General features: G+C 31.1%; 1 protein-coding gene across 5 annotated transcripts in view; it reads right to left on the reverse strand.

The window, feature by feature from the left end:
* Positions 1–6,983: 6,983 nt before the first annotated feature.
* The window catches only part of LOC132747655 (protein mono-ADP-ribosyltransferase PARP14-like), a 143,958-nt gene continuing 137,430 nt past the window's right edge, over positions 6,984–13,511 (reverse strand). For 3 of the 5 annotated variants that reach the window (XM_060737099.1, XM_060737097.1, XM_060737094.1), the window contains exon 16: positions 6,986–12,158. In XM_060737099.1, the coding sequence (XP_060593082.1) occupies positions 11,866–12,158 (293 nt within the window). In that variant the 3' untranslated portion in view covers positions 6,986–11,865. Of the gene's footprint in view, positions 12,159–13,511 lie in introns of all 5 variants that reach the window. The other 2 variants (XM_060737098.1, XM_060737095.1) reach the window with 2 other exon arrangements.

A 13,511-nucleotide genomic window follows, 5' to 3' on the forward strand; every position in this document is an offset into this window, starting at 1 on the left:
CCCTTTATTAAAAAAATGTTTGTACTTTAAAGACAATGTACTTAAAGAACAATCTTCTTAACAGTGTACTTTAAAAAATAACGTACTTTGAACAACTTTTAACTTCCTTAAGACAATTTTACTTTGCGGACAATGCATTTAACGGAGAATGTACTTGACGGACAACATACATAAACAATAATGTACTTGATACAATGCACTTTTATTAACATTCGACTTACTCCCCCTGCTTAAAGTGACATTATGCCCATCCAGGGGTATATAATGAGTGAATGGGTGAATATCAAAATAAGTTTTCATTTTGCCATAATTCCTTTTTATTTAATAATTAAGTTCGCATAAACAATAAATAACGCAAAGATCCCAACGAAATTTCTGTAAATGTCCATTATAATTTACATGTAACGCTTAGTTTATAAAAAAAGTGGGGCAGTCTTTTTAGGTTTTATGCAGATTTATAATTTTATTCAAAACATTAACCAATATCAACTGCTGGTCAAACAGCATTTTGTCAATTAATCTTTTGAAATATAAAGTCAAATCAGCTCAACTTGACTATGAAAATATGAATATAATGTCACTTTAAACAAAAATGTCCCCATTTAAAATGTCATTATGATATATCTCATAAGAACATTAAAATCATATTTTTAAAATAATAAAAAGGGTTTATATTAAGTTTGATATGATTTACGTTTTTATTATTATTATAATCATCAAACCTTAAAAGCAGTTTAAAATTTATAAAACTTATCACGACATTAGTGATGTAACTAGTTTTCTTGCTGTGTCTATGTCCATGGTTTGAAGTACCCATGATCCAATTAATGTCTCCAAAGCTTTGAATCTAAAACCATATGGTGTAGTGCTGATAGTGCTTGTATAAACAATTCCGTACATTTGAAAATCTTCATAGCGTTTTGGTGGTTTCCTTGTTCTATCAGATCTTCTTGGTGGATCTGGTGGTAAATGTCTTTTCCTGCCAGTATTTCTCTTAATTTGTTTTGTTTGTGTCTGTGTGTCTGTTTCTCCTAGTGTTGTGTCTGTATCAGTATCTGTTATTTCTACAGTATCTACCTGTGGCTCTATCACTCTTTCTTCTGCTTGTCTTTTACTTTCATCTCTTAAGTTTATGTCATCTGTTTCTTCTGTATGTTTAACAGTTCCATCTCATCTTCTTTTTCTCTTTCTATATGATCAATGTCTCTATCTCTTTCTTCCAATCTACCCCTTCTATGTATATTAACATCTTGTCTAGTCATATTTCCTACCATATCAGCCGGTTCTTCTATATGCCCAAAGTTTATTGTTTCTTCAAGTGTATTCTCTCCTACCTCTTGTATATGCTGTTCTGTATTTTCTTCTCCTACATATGTAGTTTTACGAGATGTCACATCTGACTCTCTGTTCAATTTCCCCTATGTTCCTTCATTATCCTGTCTATCTCCCTCATCAGAAACATCTATAATAGTTTCTGTATCTTTACCATTATGAATTGTTGTAACAAACACTTTTTTTCCTGTCAGATTTACGACTTACAGGAGTATGTCCTGATACTTAAATAGATCTCTATTTATAGTTAATGTTTTGTGTTAGCAAGATATTGTTTTAGAATAAACTGTGTTAGACAACAATAATTTCAATGTAACACAGGAAAAAGATGTCTGTGACATCATTTTAAAGCTAGTATGTTATAAAGAGAAAAAGATGCATGCTAGGTGTTTGTTTATTTGGACTGAGTTGTGATAAAAATACTTTTCATTTTGTGATTTACTGTGGTCAGAGTACTTTTTTTTTACAATTTTACAATAGTTTCATCTATTCAATTATCTTCTTGTAAGTGCAGATTTAGGTATAGAGTCTGTTCATTGCTGGGAACCAGAAACGCTTGCATTTTGACTGAGTCTTGTCTCTCTGTAGGGAAGCTGTTTTATCACATTTTAGGTTGTCTGTTGTTGTCTGTTACAAAGATAAGTCAGGCTATTATGACTGCTGTTACATTGGTGTCTTCATGCAAAAACTTTAATGTAGCCCATTATCTAAACATTTATAAAGTTATCCACATGCAACTTGGAATAGTTGCTTATAATAACAAGGTGCAGTTGTTAGACAAGGGGCATACATTTGAAAGCAATATTTTTGGATGTATGCCCCTATTTAAAAGATTAGCATTAACACTGAAACAACAAGTCATTGAACTATCTCCATAATAAATCTAATACTTCAGGACATTTTTACTTTGTATATTACTCTTCCCAATTGAGATTTTCCTGCAGATTTCCTAAAAATCCTTATCATACACCATATTTTTACTTTCCCAACTCAGCAAATTTAGCAATAATATTGCCCAAAATCAAAGAGACCATTAACTAAGGAGAGAAAAAACCCTGTAATCCAGATAGGTGCAATCATATACTAAGATAAAGTATGCAATGTTTTACTTGTAAAACTCAGTGCCAGTTTTTCAATGTTAATGAGTTCACCAGAACCGAAGGTTCAGGGTGAGCTATAAGTATCAAAGGGGGATGCTACGCCGTCCGTCATCATGCGTCAACTGATGTCAACAATCGTCTTCTTCTCTGAAACTGCTGGGCAGATTTATTTCAAATTTGGTCTGTAGCATCCTTGTGACAATCACATTGCAATTAGCTCATGTGGACATCAATTGACCCCTTTAAGGGGTCGACAGAGCTAAAAATAGAAAAAAAAACTTTAATTATCTTCTACTACAGAACTAATTTATGGATGATCACTAACCTTTGTCTATGGATGATCACCAAACTTTGTCTGTAGCATTCTTGGGTAGTTTTTTTATCAAGTTTGTTCATATTACTTTGATTGGCCCCTTTTAGGGGTCTCAAGGGCTAAAAATGGAAAAACCTTTGAACTTTTTCTTCTACAGAACTAATGGATGAATGATCACCAAATTTTGTCTGTAGTATTCTTGTGTATTGTTTTATCAAGTTTGTTGATATTACTTTGATTGGCCCCTTTTAGGGGCCACTAAAGCTAAAAATAGAACATCCTTTGAACATTTTCTCCTACTGAAATAATTGATGGATGATCACCAAACTTTGTCTGTAGCATTCTTGGGTTGTCTTTTATCAAGTTTGCTCATATTAATTTGATAAGCTCAGTTTAAGCTAAAGCTTAAATGCCCCAGGTCATGGCATTTTTTCAAATTATAGTTAAAAGATACCGATATTCTTTGCTCAAATTTTAAATTAGAAAATATTGACAATGGATAATTTCCAACACTGAAAAGCAGTTGTTTCTGGTGAGCGCTTCAGGGCTATCATGGCCCGCTTGTCTAATGTGTTTAAAGGTTCATTATACCTCGGAAAAGAATATTTTTCCTTCTCTTATGAGCTTTATAGCGTTTAATTGATAGTATTAGAGGATGCCAAATGCTTATCATATGATGGCTATGTGTTCACTAAAATTAAAGGGTCAAGATAAGGATCAACTTTTAAAACTCAATTATTCTAAATTGTTTATCCTCAGAGGTTTACATACTTAAAGGAGCTCCAAAATCTGCAAAGGATAATGATCAAATATGCAATGCTTTTTGCTATTTAGCACACTTAAAATGATGATTCTGGAAAAAGCGGAACGATTTGATCATTTGCCGCATAATTATTGGTCTAGACATACATAAAATGGTACACAATTGTTGGAAAAATATTTCCAGTCCTTTTATGTTAAGTGCTTTTAATATTAATTTGATTAAATTGGACTTGAAAGAAAACATTTCTGAGGCATAATAGACCTTTTATGAATTTTTAAGAACGTTATTGTGTATAATGGTTTAATTGATGCTTTTGAGTAGATTATTAACATATGAATGAATATCAGATAATTTCACAGGGAAATGTATCAAATATATATGTCTCACTTACCTTCTTTCTTGAAAATTTCACCTTGTTTTTTCTCGTATTAACTTTCCAATTATGAAAAATATGTGTATTCATACTTTATAGGACATGTTTGCAACATGACCATTGTGTTATTGATAACTTTTAAAACTCAATCATAATCAAATGCATAAAACTATATAATGCACAGCTGTGATGGGCTAAGTGCATGAGCCAATATCAGGAAACTTCATCACTTGTCCACTGTGAACCCTTGTAAGATTACTTATCTCAGAAATTGTGATGATATCTCAATACATAATGAATATTCTTGTAGTCCTAGATGTTTAATTATTGAGTAAGTTCTGCAATGTTTTCAATTTATTACCTCTTTTTGAATGTTTTTTTTTTTGCAAGTGTTTTTTTGTTATTTATAGCACAGTTACTGTTAGTGACAGACAATAAATCAAACAGTATAATGTTATACAATGTATTTCCTTTTTATTTTATTTTCAGACAATTTGAGCTCTTAGTTAAGCTTTGATGAGCTTCAAATAATCTTTGTGTGCTTTGAGACTTCTACATTCAGTTGTATTTCATCATTCATAATAACATCTTATGTACATTCAGATTACCATTGACCAAATGTAAAATGAATATATGGCTGCATGGTTAAGGTCGTTGACTTCAAAACATTTGCCCCTGACCGCTGTGTGTTGGCGCTATGTGTTTGAATCACACTAGGAACTCTGGATTATTTCATGTGAAGAAGCTATCAAGTTACCATACGGAACACTTGGTTCTTCTCTGGTGCCGTTCTGTGTTCTGAAACAATGCACAATGGGTCTTCTAAGATATTTCTCCAACAAGAGAACTGGGAAGTCGTCATTTGTACTTTACAGTGTTGTTGCAACATAAAACCCAACAAAAAGTACCAATATGAACATTTTATGAACATTGTAAGTTCACTCCAATGAATTCAGATGCAATACATATTAAGTGTACAGGCAGCAACAATATTTTAGTAAATATCATCTATTAACATTAATTGTAGATGACTGACATAAGTATTAAACATTTGTCATGATGTTCTCATCTATATTCTATAATGTGAAGTCAATCTCAATTTAGTTGATGACAATATACATTTATAATTGATGATTAAACAAATGATAAAAACATAATGGTAGAAATACATCTGATCATATTTTGATCTTCCTGGATAACTCAGTAGCAGTAATTAATTTAATCCTTTCCATAATTGTCATTATTGTTATGATGATACCACCATAGTGATAATATAAACTCATGTTTTTAGTTCCTTTTGCATAATTATTTTTTTTTATTGCATATTCCCTCTAATGTTGTGTTGCTAAATATATCATTTAAAAATATCTCAGACATCTGGATGTGGCAACTATTGTCTGTTATTCATTATGATGATGTTAACACTATTTGGCATTATAAAAAAGAAATATCAATAGGTTTTGTATAATGTTTATATTCCATCAGAATGAAAGTATGTACGCAGATTGATCCAAACAAACTTTTGACAGAGTGGGAGAAAAAGATGCCATTGGCTTGTAAAATATATTTGTATTTGCTGTTATTAGGATTTAACATTTTCAACTGAATTTATTACTCTTAGAGCATTCTGAATATTATTCAAAATATTTTTTTACACTTAATTATAATAGCCTTAGTTTTATGATATTTACCAATGATGGCTTTATGACATAATGATAAACCACTGTTTGTATTAACATGTAGTTAAAACATGAATTTATCATCTTTAACTGCCCAACAGTCATCACAATAAGGTTATGTATAATGATATAAATAATAATGTTCATACACAGAAATTAAAGGTAATCAAACATATATCAACAACTATACAAAGTAACAAGTAGAACTAAATGTCAGCTATGTCCCCTCTGAAATTGTTTACATGCTCTATTACACGATATATGCACACCATAAAAAAGGAATGTTTCACTCATATTACGTAGATACCAAGGGGACTTTTCTTTTTCAAGAAAAATAGTATTCATTCTTTATTATGAACAATTAAAACAGTCACACCAAACATCTCCAAGCCCTATTTTATAAAATATTGAAGTACCCAAAGAAAACCCTTTTCCCGGGAATACTTCCCTTCTGTACATGTCATAATTATACACTTGAAAATGAAAACGTTTCTCTCTATATATAATCCCGGTATAGTCCCCGGGCATTATTTTTTAATGGCAATTCCCATTGAAAGAATAGTCCCCGGGGACTTTTCTTTTTTTTGTGTATAATAGTATTCATTTACAACTAAAACTTAAAATGATATTTTATTTGACAACTAATTTCTTATGTCTTAAAGTTCTGAAGTGCCTTCACTCAAAAAGCCAACCCTAAAACATCATTGTTGTAGGGATATTAGACCGCTCTCTAATATCATGGCTTTAAATGGGTATTAACTGCTAATATCATGGCTTTAATAACAAGCCATAAAGGGCCATAACTGCTAATATCACGGCTTTAATTACAAGCCATAGAAGTATTATTGCTCATATCACGGCTTAAATTAAAAGCCATAAAGGGCCATAACTGCATATATCATGACTTTAATAACAAGCCATAGAGGGTCATTATTGCTAATATCGCAGTTATAATAACAATCCATAAAGGGCCATAACTGCTTATATCATGGCTTTAATTACAAGCCATAAAGGGCCATAACTGCTAATATCATGACTTTAATAACAAGCCATAGCGGGTCATTATTGCTAATATCACGGCTTTAATTACATGCCATATAGAGGGCCCTACAGACCTTGGTTACGTTTCATAGAGTCCCAAATAAAGCCCTTATTTTTTACACATCTGAATCAGTTGATCATTAGACTCTTTGATCAATCTTGATGATAATAATTATCAAGAAAGATCTTTTCAAGTGTGCTAGTGAACTGATTTAAAGTGCTATGGTCTTTAATAAATAAACTAACTAATGACATTTAATATTTCTTCAATACAAATCATCGCCACTGACACACAATATTAATGTACCTGTTCTGCTAAATGCTGTCGAAAAAGCCTTAGCTGATAATCAGTCATTTCAGATTCACATACTCTAATCTAAACATATAACCACGAACAAGAATGTCATATCATCATGTTCAGATTCACATGCTGTTAACACATAACACAAACAATCAAATCAAATCACAACGTTTATTCTTATTATATTATATCATGCATCACATATATGACAATTTTTATCTACACGTGCATACAATGCTCTCTGTAGAACACCATAAACTACAGTATTTAGTGCCAGCTTTATTTGCCAAACTATGGTTTACAAAAATCATAGAGATATTTTTTATACTTAATACTTAAGAGCACTGATATAAAATAGATTAAATATTAAATCAAATAGTTAAAAAACTTTCAAGCATCACTTACAGAACAAAGTTACATGATCAATTTTAGCTTATATGAAATAACAACAAAATAAATTTATCATAATTCTGTATATAAAATAAATACACTATCTTTATTTGTAACAACTAACATACAAAGACGTATCTATAAATATATTGGCTTTCAACATTTGATTTTGTTTAAGAAGCCTTGTAGTCTTTTTCGCAGTCTGTATTTAAACAAAATAATTTTAAAGCTACCGGACCGGACGGTGTGTCGGCAGAAATTATTAAATCTTCATACAGTGAAATTTCTCCTTTTCTTTTATCAATCTTTAACCAAATATTTAAAAATGGACAATACCCGGAAATCTGGGGAGAAGGATATATTTTTCCGATATTTAAAGGGGGTGACCCAAAACTAGCAAATAATTACCGTGGTATAACACTTAACAATATTTTATCTAAGATTTATTCTCAGGTTCTACTTAATTGGCTAACAATATGGACTGAAAAACACGAAAAACTTGTAAATAGTCAATTTGGCTTCCAAAAGGATAAGAGCACAGTTGATTGTATATTCCTTTTACACTCAATTATTTCAAAAGTCATTTATTCGGGTAAAAAGCTGTACTCCATATTTATTGATTATGAAAAATGTTTCGACAAAATTAATCGTTCTTTTCTTTGGCAAAAACTTATAACAGAAAATGTGAGTACAAAAATGGTAAAAGCTATAAAAGCAATGTACACTGTAGTACGAGCATCTATTAAATATAATGGGGTAGTACATTATGATGTTATAAACTCTCATCAAGGCGTTAAGCAGGGAGACCCCAGTTCTTCTCTATTGTTCATGATGTTCGTAAATGATCTAATGAGTAATATAAATGCAGACCTTGGTGGGATTTTCACCTTAAATGAGCTTAGTCTATTTTTGATTTTATATGCTGATGATCAAGTATTATTTACTACAAATCCCGACACCTTACAAAGCATGCTTAAGGACATCGAAATATACTGTAATACCTTTGGACTTAAAATAAACATAGATAAAACCAAAGTTATGATTTTCGAAAGAGGCAGACCTACACATTTTGATTTTCATCTTTATGGCAAAAAACTTAGTAAAATAGTAACGTCTTTTAAATATTTGGGAATATACCTTTTTAAAAATGGAAATTGGTCACGAACACAAAAAAGCATAGCAGAACATGCATCGAAAGCACTTTATAGACTGTTTGCTATTCTTCATCAATATGAATTCAAAACTAGTGAAAAATGTAAATTATTTGACTCATTAGTAGCATCAATTCTTAATTACTGTTCGGAGGTATGGGGAAATATTGAAGGTAGTGATAATGAAAAGATTCACACTAAATTTTGCAGAAAAATCCTAGTTGTTAATATATCAACAAATCTGACAGGATTATATGGAGAACTTGGTAGAGAACCAATAATTATTGTAAGACAAATAAACATGATTAGGTATTGGTTAAAAATTCAAAAATTTGAAGACAACAAACTAATAAAACAAATGTATAATATGCTAAAACTAGATGCAGAAAACAATATAACTTATAATGGCCAAAACTGGGCATATCAAATTAAAACAATATTAAACAAACTGGGTCTTTCAGATATGTGGAACGATTTACATAAATATCAACATATTCCTGTTTTTGAATTTATAAAACAAAGAATATTAGACTAATATCATCAAACCTGGTTTTCAGAAATAAATAACTCTCAAAGACTTTTAACATATTGTAGGACAAAATATTCATTTTCGATCGAACCTTATCTTGATTATTACAGTTTAGAAAGACGTTTCAAAATTGCTCATAGTAGATTTCGTCTATCATCACACAATCTTGAAATTAAGAGGGGTAGATACTATAATATTCCAAGATTAGAAAGAACTTGCAAATTTTGTCGTTCTTTACTCATTGAAAATGAGTACCATTTTCTACTTACTTGCCCGATATATATAGATTTAAGACACACATTTTTGAAGCCTTATTATTTTACATGGCCAACATTGCAAAAATTTGATAAGTTAATGATGTCTCAAAATAAGAAAGAAATTATCAATTTATCTAAATATCTATATTTTGCTAACAAACGGAGAACAGAATTAGAACAGTAGTAATCATCTATTTAAAATGAACTAAGAATCTCGTGTAACTAACCAAAAGCTCCTTTGCTTAAATAATAACACTTATGTAATCTTTATATGAACTATCACTATACACATTATTATATTATTGTAGGCTAGAAGTAAATGTATATTACTTAATGCTGAAATAAATTGTTGTTGTTGTTGTTGTTGTTGTCTTTTTCGCAGTCACACATAAACAAGTATTAAGTAAAGTCAATTATAATTCAATTATAATTAAGTCACACCATAATTTTTAAGGATATAAAATGCTTATCAACGTTTAATGGCAGAGGCAGACCAAAAGAGTAATTTAATTATAAGTATAAAAAATATTATTCATATTATATCATGCATCACATCTATGAATGCCCAGAAATCCCTCACCTGAATATAAAACTCTCCATGACAAGGCACAAGTAATATTGTAATCTATAAAAAGCAATATAACATCTAAAACTGATATCACAAAGTTCATATTTGTATCTGAAAAAGTGCATGTGTAAAAATTATTGATTGCTATTGTTAAGGTAAAACAACAGTTCATAAAGATGTGTACATATAAGAAAAAACAATGACCCCCTGGGGCAGGGCCAATTGGAGACCCAGGGCTTTTATTTGAACAATTTTGGTAGACACCTATAAGAAAAATTTTTCATGCTTAATATCTAAGCCTCAAGCTATTTGGGTTTTTTAAAAGATTTTTGAAGTTATTACTATATACATTTACAATAGTTCCCTGGGGCAGGACAATATTTGACCCCAGGGCTTTTATTTGAACAATCTTGGTCGACACTCATTAGAAAATGTTTCATCCTAAATATAAAAGCTCTAGCTCTTTGGCTTATTCAAGTTTGTTTTATTTTTACTATACCTATACTGTATTTGGAAAATCAATAACCCACTTAGGCGGCACAACCTTTGACCCCAGGTATTTCATTGTCACAAACTAGGTAGACACACATTATAAGATGTTTCATGCTTAATTTTTAAGCTCTAGCTCTTTGGTTTTTTTTAAAGAAAATTTTGGGGTGGGGCAATTTTTGACCCCAGGCTTTTATTTGAACAATATTGGTAGACACCCATTTGAAGATGTTTCATACAAAATATAATTATAAGCTCTAGCTCTTTAGGATTTCTAAAAGAAGATTTTTCTTTGTTTTTTACTATATACATATAGGGAAAATCAATGACCCCCGGGACATGGCTAAATTTGACCCCAGGGCTTTTATTTGAATAAACTTGGTAGACACTTACTAGAAGATGTGTCATGCCAAATATCTAAGCTCTAATTCTTTGTGTTTTTTAAAAGATTTTTTTTTCTTCTTTTGGTTGCCATGGTCTCCAGAGTTCTGCATAGGGACATTTTTTAAAGGTGACCGACCACCAAAGGAACATTCCTGTGAAGTTTGGATGCAATTGGCTAAGCGGTTTATGAGGAGATGTCGTTTAAACTTTAAGTTTAGTGATGGACAACAGACGGACGGACGACGAACGAAAAGTGACCACAAAACAAGTTAGCTAAAAATGCACTTATTAGCTAAAATTACACTGTAACAATTCATATTGGGGAAGTAAATAGCATTAATTTCACATATAGCAAATGAGACTGCAATTTACATTGTTTCTTTGGTTTTAAAGTTAATGAAACACTGAACACTTTAAATGTCCTAAAGGGGGAGATATTTTTGTTCTTATGGAGAAGATGCCCCTCATTTACCCCTTCCTTAATTATAACAGACATTAATATTATAAAGGGAGTCAAATAAAACCATCACACAACAATATCCTGGCTGGTTTTCTTCCTCACAAAAAAGAATCCCGTCTGGAATTTTAAACCACCGCAGTGAGGGCAAATGATTGCAAATCAGAGACCTTTACCACTGAAACAAGTAGGGAACCAAATATGCAATTAAGAAGAAAATACATGTTTTTTTATACAGTATTTACGAAGGAAATCGTGAAAAATATATATTCAACATTATAATATTACATGTAACAATTAGTATTTATCGCAGAATTTAAGCTGATGTGACATATAGCAGAAATTAAATTTGTATGTTATGTATTAATGAAGGTCTTTTAATGTCATAATTATAGAACTGCATATCAATTTGTTAAAAAAAGCAATAACAATTATTTACAAGGAGCACTGATATAACCTAAATTAATAATTAACTTAATAATAAAATGTCACATACATCAATATACACATCAACTTGTAATGATAAAGAAACTCACACAAAAATGTAACATTCAAAAGTATCAACATTTGTATTCAAGAAACATACAGAACAGTAAAATATTTAACTAATCAATTTAACTTATCAATTTAATGAATAAACTTTTCACTAGTATGAAACATATAACTAGTATGACACATATAACTAATTGTTCAATATTGATTAAAATAAATCACTGTAATGTCACATATAACAGTTTTTTACTGTGGCTTAAAAGATATAAGATATTCCGGATAGGCTTGTGTGTCATGGAAAATGATAAACATGATCGGGGTATCTTGTCTGTCTACAACAGAGTCGAATATAGCAGTGCTACCAGCACCACCCTTTATAGGTGGTACACGCATTCCTCTGGTACCCTGGGTATATTCTCCAGTTAGTACACGGCAATAATACATCCTCTTTACACCACTTGGATCAGGCCGGGAATAAGTATTACTGCATGGATAACTTGCATTGACTGCAAAGTATACACCATCCCCAAAGACCGTTGCTGAAAATAGAAGAGAGACAGAATGTTACATAGAAGACCTCAGTTAAACCACCGACATTCTATAAGCTAGTTGGATAGCTTCCTCACATGCCCTGGCAGGATTCCAATTCACAAAGGAGTAAGTTGTTTGAAGCCAATGACCTAAACTACTCGGCCACAGACTTTTGAGTTCATATCAATTAAACTAACAAATTGAAATTAAAACTGTTTGAAATTTATCATTAAAATGGTATACAATTCTTATGCTTCATTAACATTATGAAATTTATTAATTGCAAATTTTCCATTTCTCCTGAAATAAATATTTTATTTTAAAGCCAAACAAAATTCTAGATGTGCAAAAAGTACAAAGTTTAACATACATATGTATTGTATGGGGGAACATCAAAAACGGTTTAAGCATTTTTTATTGGACCTTATAATATTAACAATAAGATATTCAGACTATATATATGCAGGCAATGCTGCATGTCCAATATTCAATCATTGGACATTGTAGTGTAACACACAATTTTTTTTTAAATAAACGGGTTTTCCTATATAAACCCTGGGGCTGTGCCAATTTTGACCATAAGGACAACAATTATAATCAATTTGAAAGAGATTACAAGGTGATACTATATGCAAAATATCTATGCTCTTGGCATTGTAGTTCATGTTAGGATTTATTAAGACATGGTTTCTTTACAAGTCTGTATTAACTGACCAACTGCAAATGATTTAAATAACTTTTGTACAGGTCAATCACGCAACTCTACATGCCAAATTCCTAAACTCTGCGCACTGAATATTTTCATTATTTACTATACTAGTCTAAGGCCCTGTTTGCGGCCCCCATCCCACAAATTTGACCACAGGAGCATAATTGATATCACTTTTGAGACGCTTACATGGCAAAGCTACAAACATATAAATATGAGCTCTGAACAGGAGACAAAAAAGGCAATGTAAATAAAATTAATCCCAAGGCTTTGCCAATCTGGACCCTTAAAGTTACATTTAATAAATTTAATAAAAACAGAAATAGCGACATTTCATTAATAAATTGGGTTTCATATCGACATCATATCTTATTTTGGTGTCCAGACAAACAAAATGAGTTTTATAAGCATAAAAATGGGCCACCTCATTATGGCGAAATAGTAAGTACGATTTCTATTTGCATGAGAAACTCCGCCTTCGAATCATCCGTACATCAATATTAAATCAACAAACATGACTATAAGTAGCAGTTCTAATTTAACGGTATATTTCCGCATTGTAACGGATGTTTTCATACAAATTTAATCTTTTTATTGAGACGATATCTTTTTTCTGAACCCTAGGCTTAGTGCACCGTGAAGCTAAAACGGT

The sequence above is a fragment of the Ruditapes philippinarum genome, unplaced genomic scaffold, assembly GCF_026571515.1.
Source record: "Ruditapes philippinarum isolate M1 unplaced genomic scaffold, ASM2657151v2 ctg1142_1_1_1_1, whole genome shotgun sequence".
In the NCBI taxonomy this organism is placed as follows: Eukaryota; Metazoa; Mollusca; class Bivalvia; order Venerida; family Veneridae; genus Ruditapes; species Ruditapes philippinarum.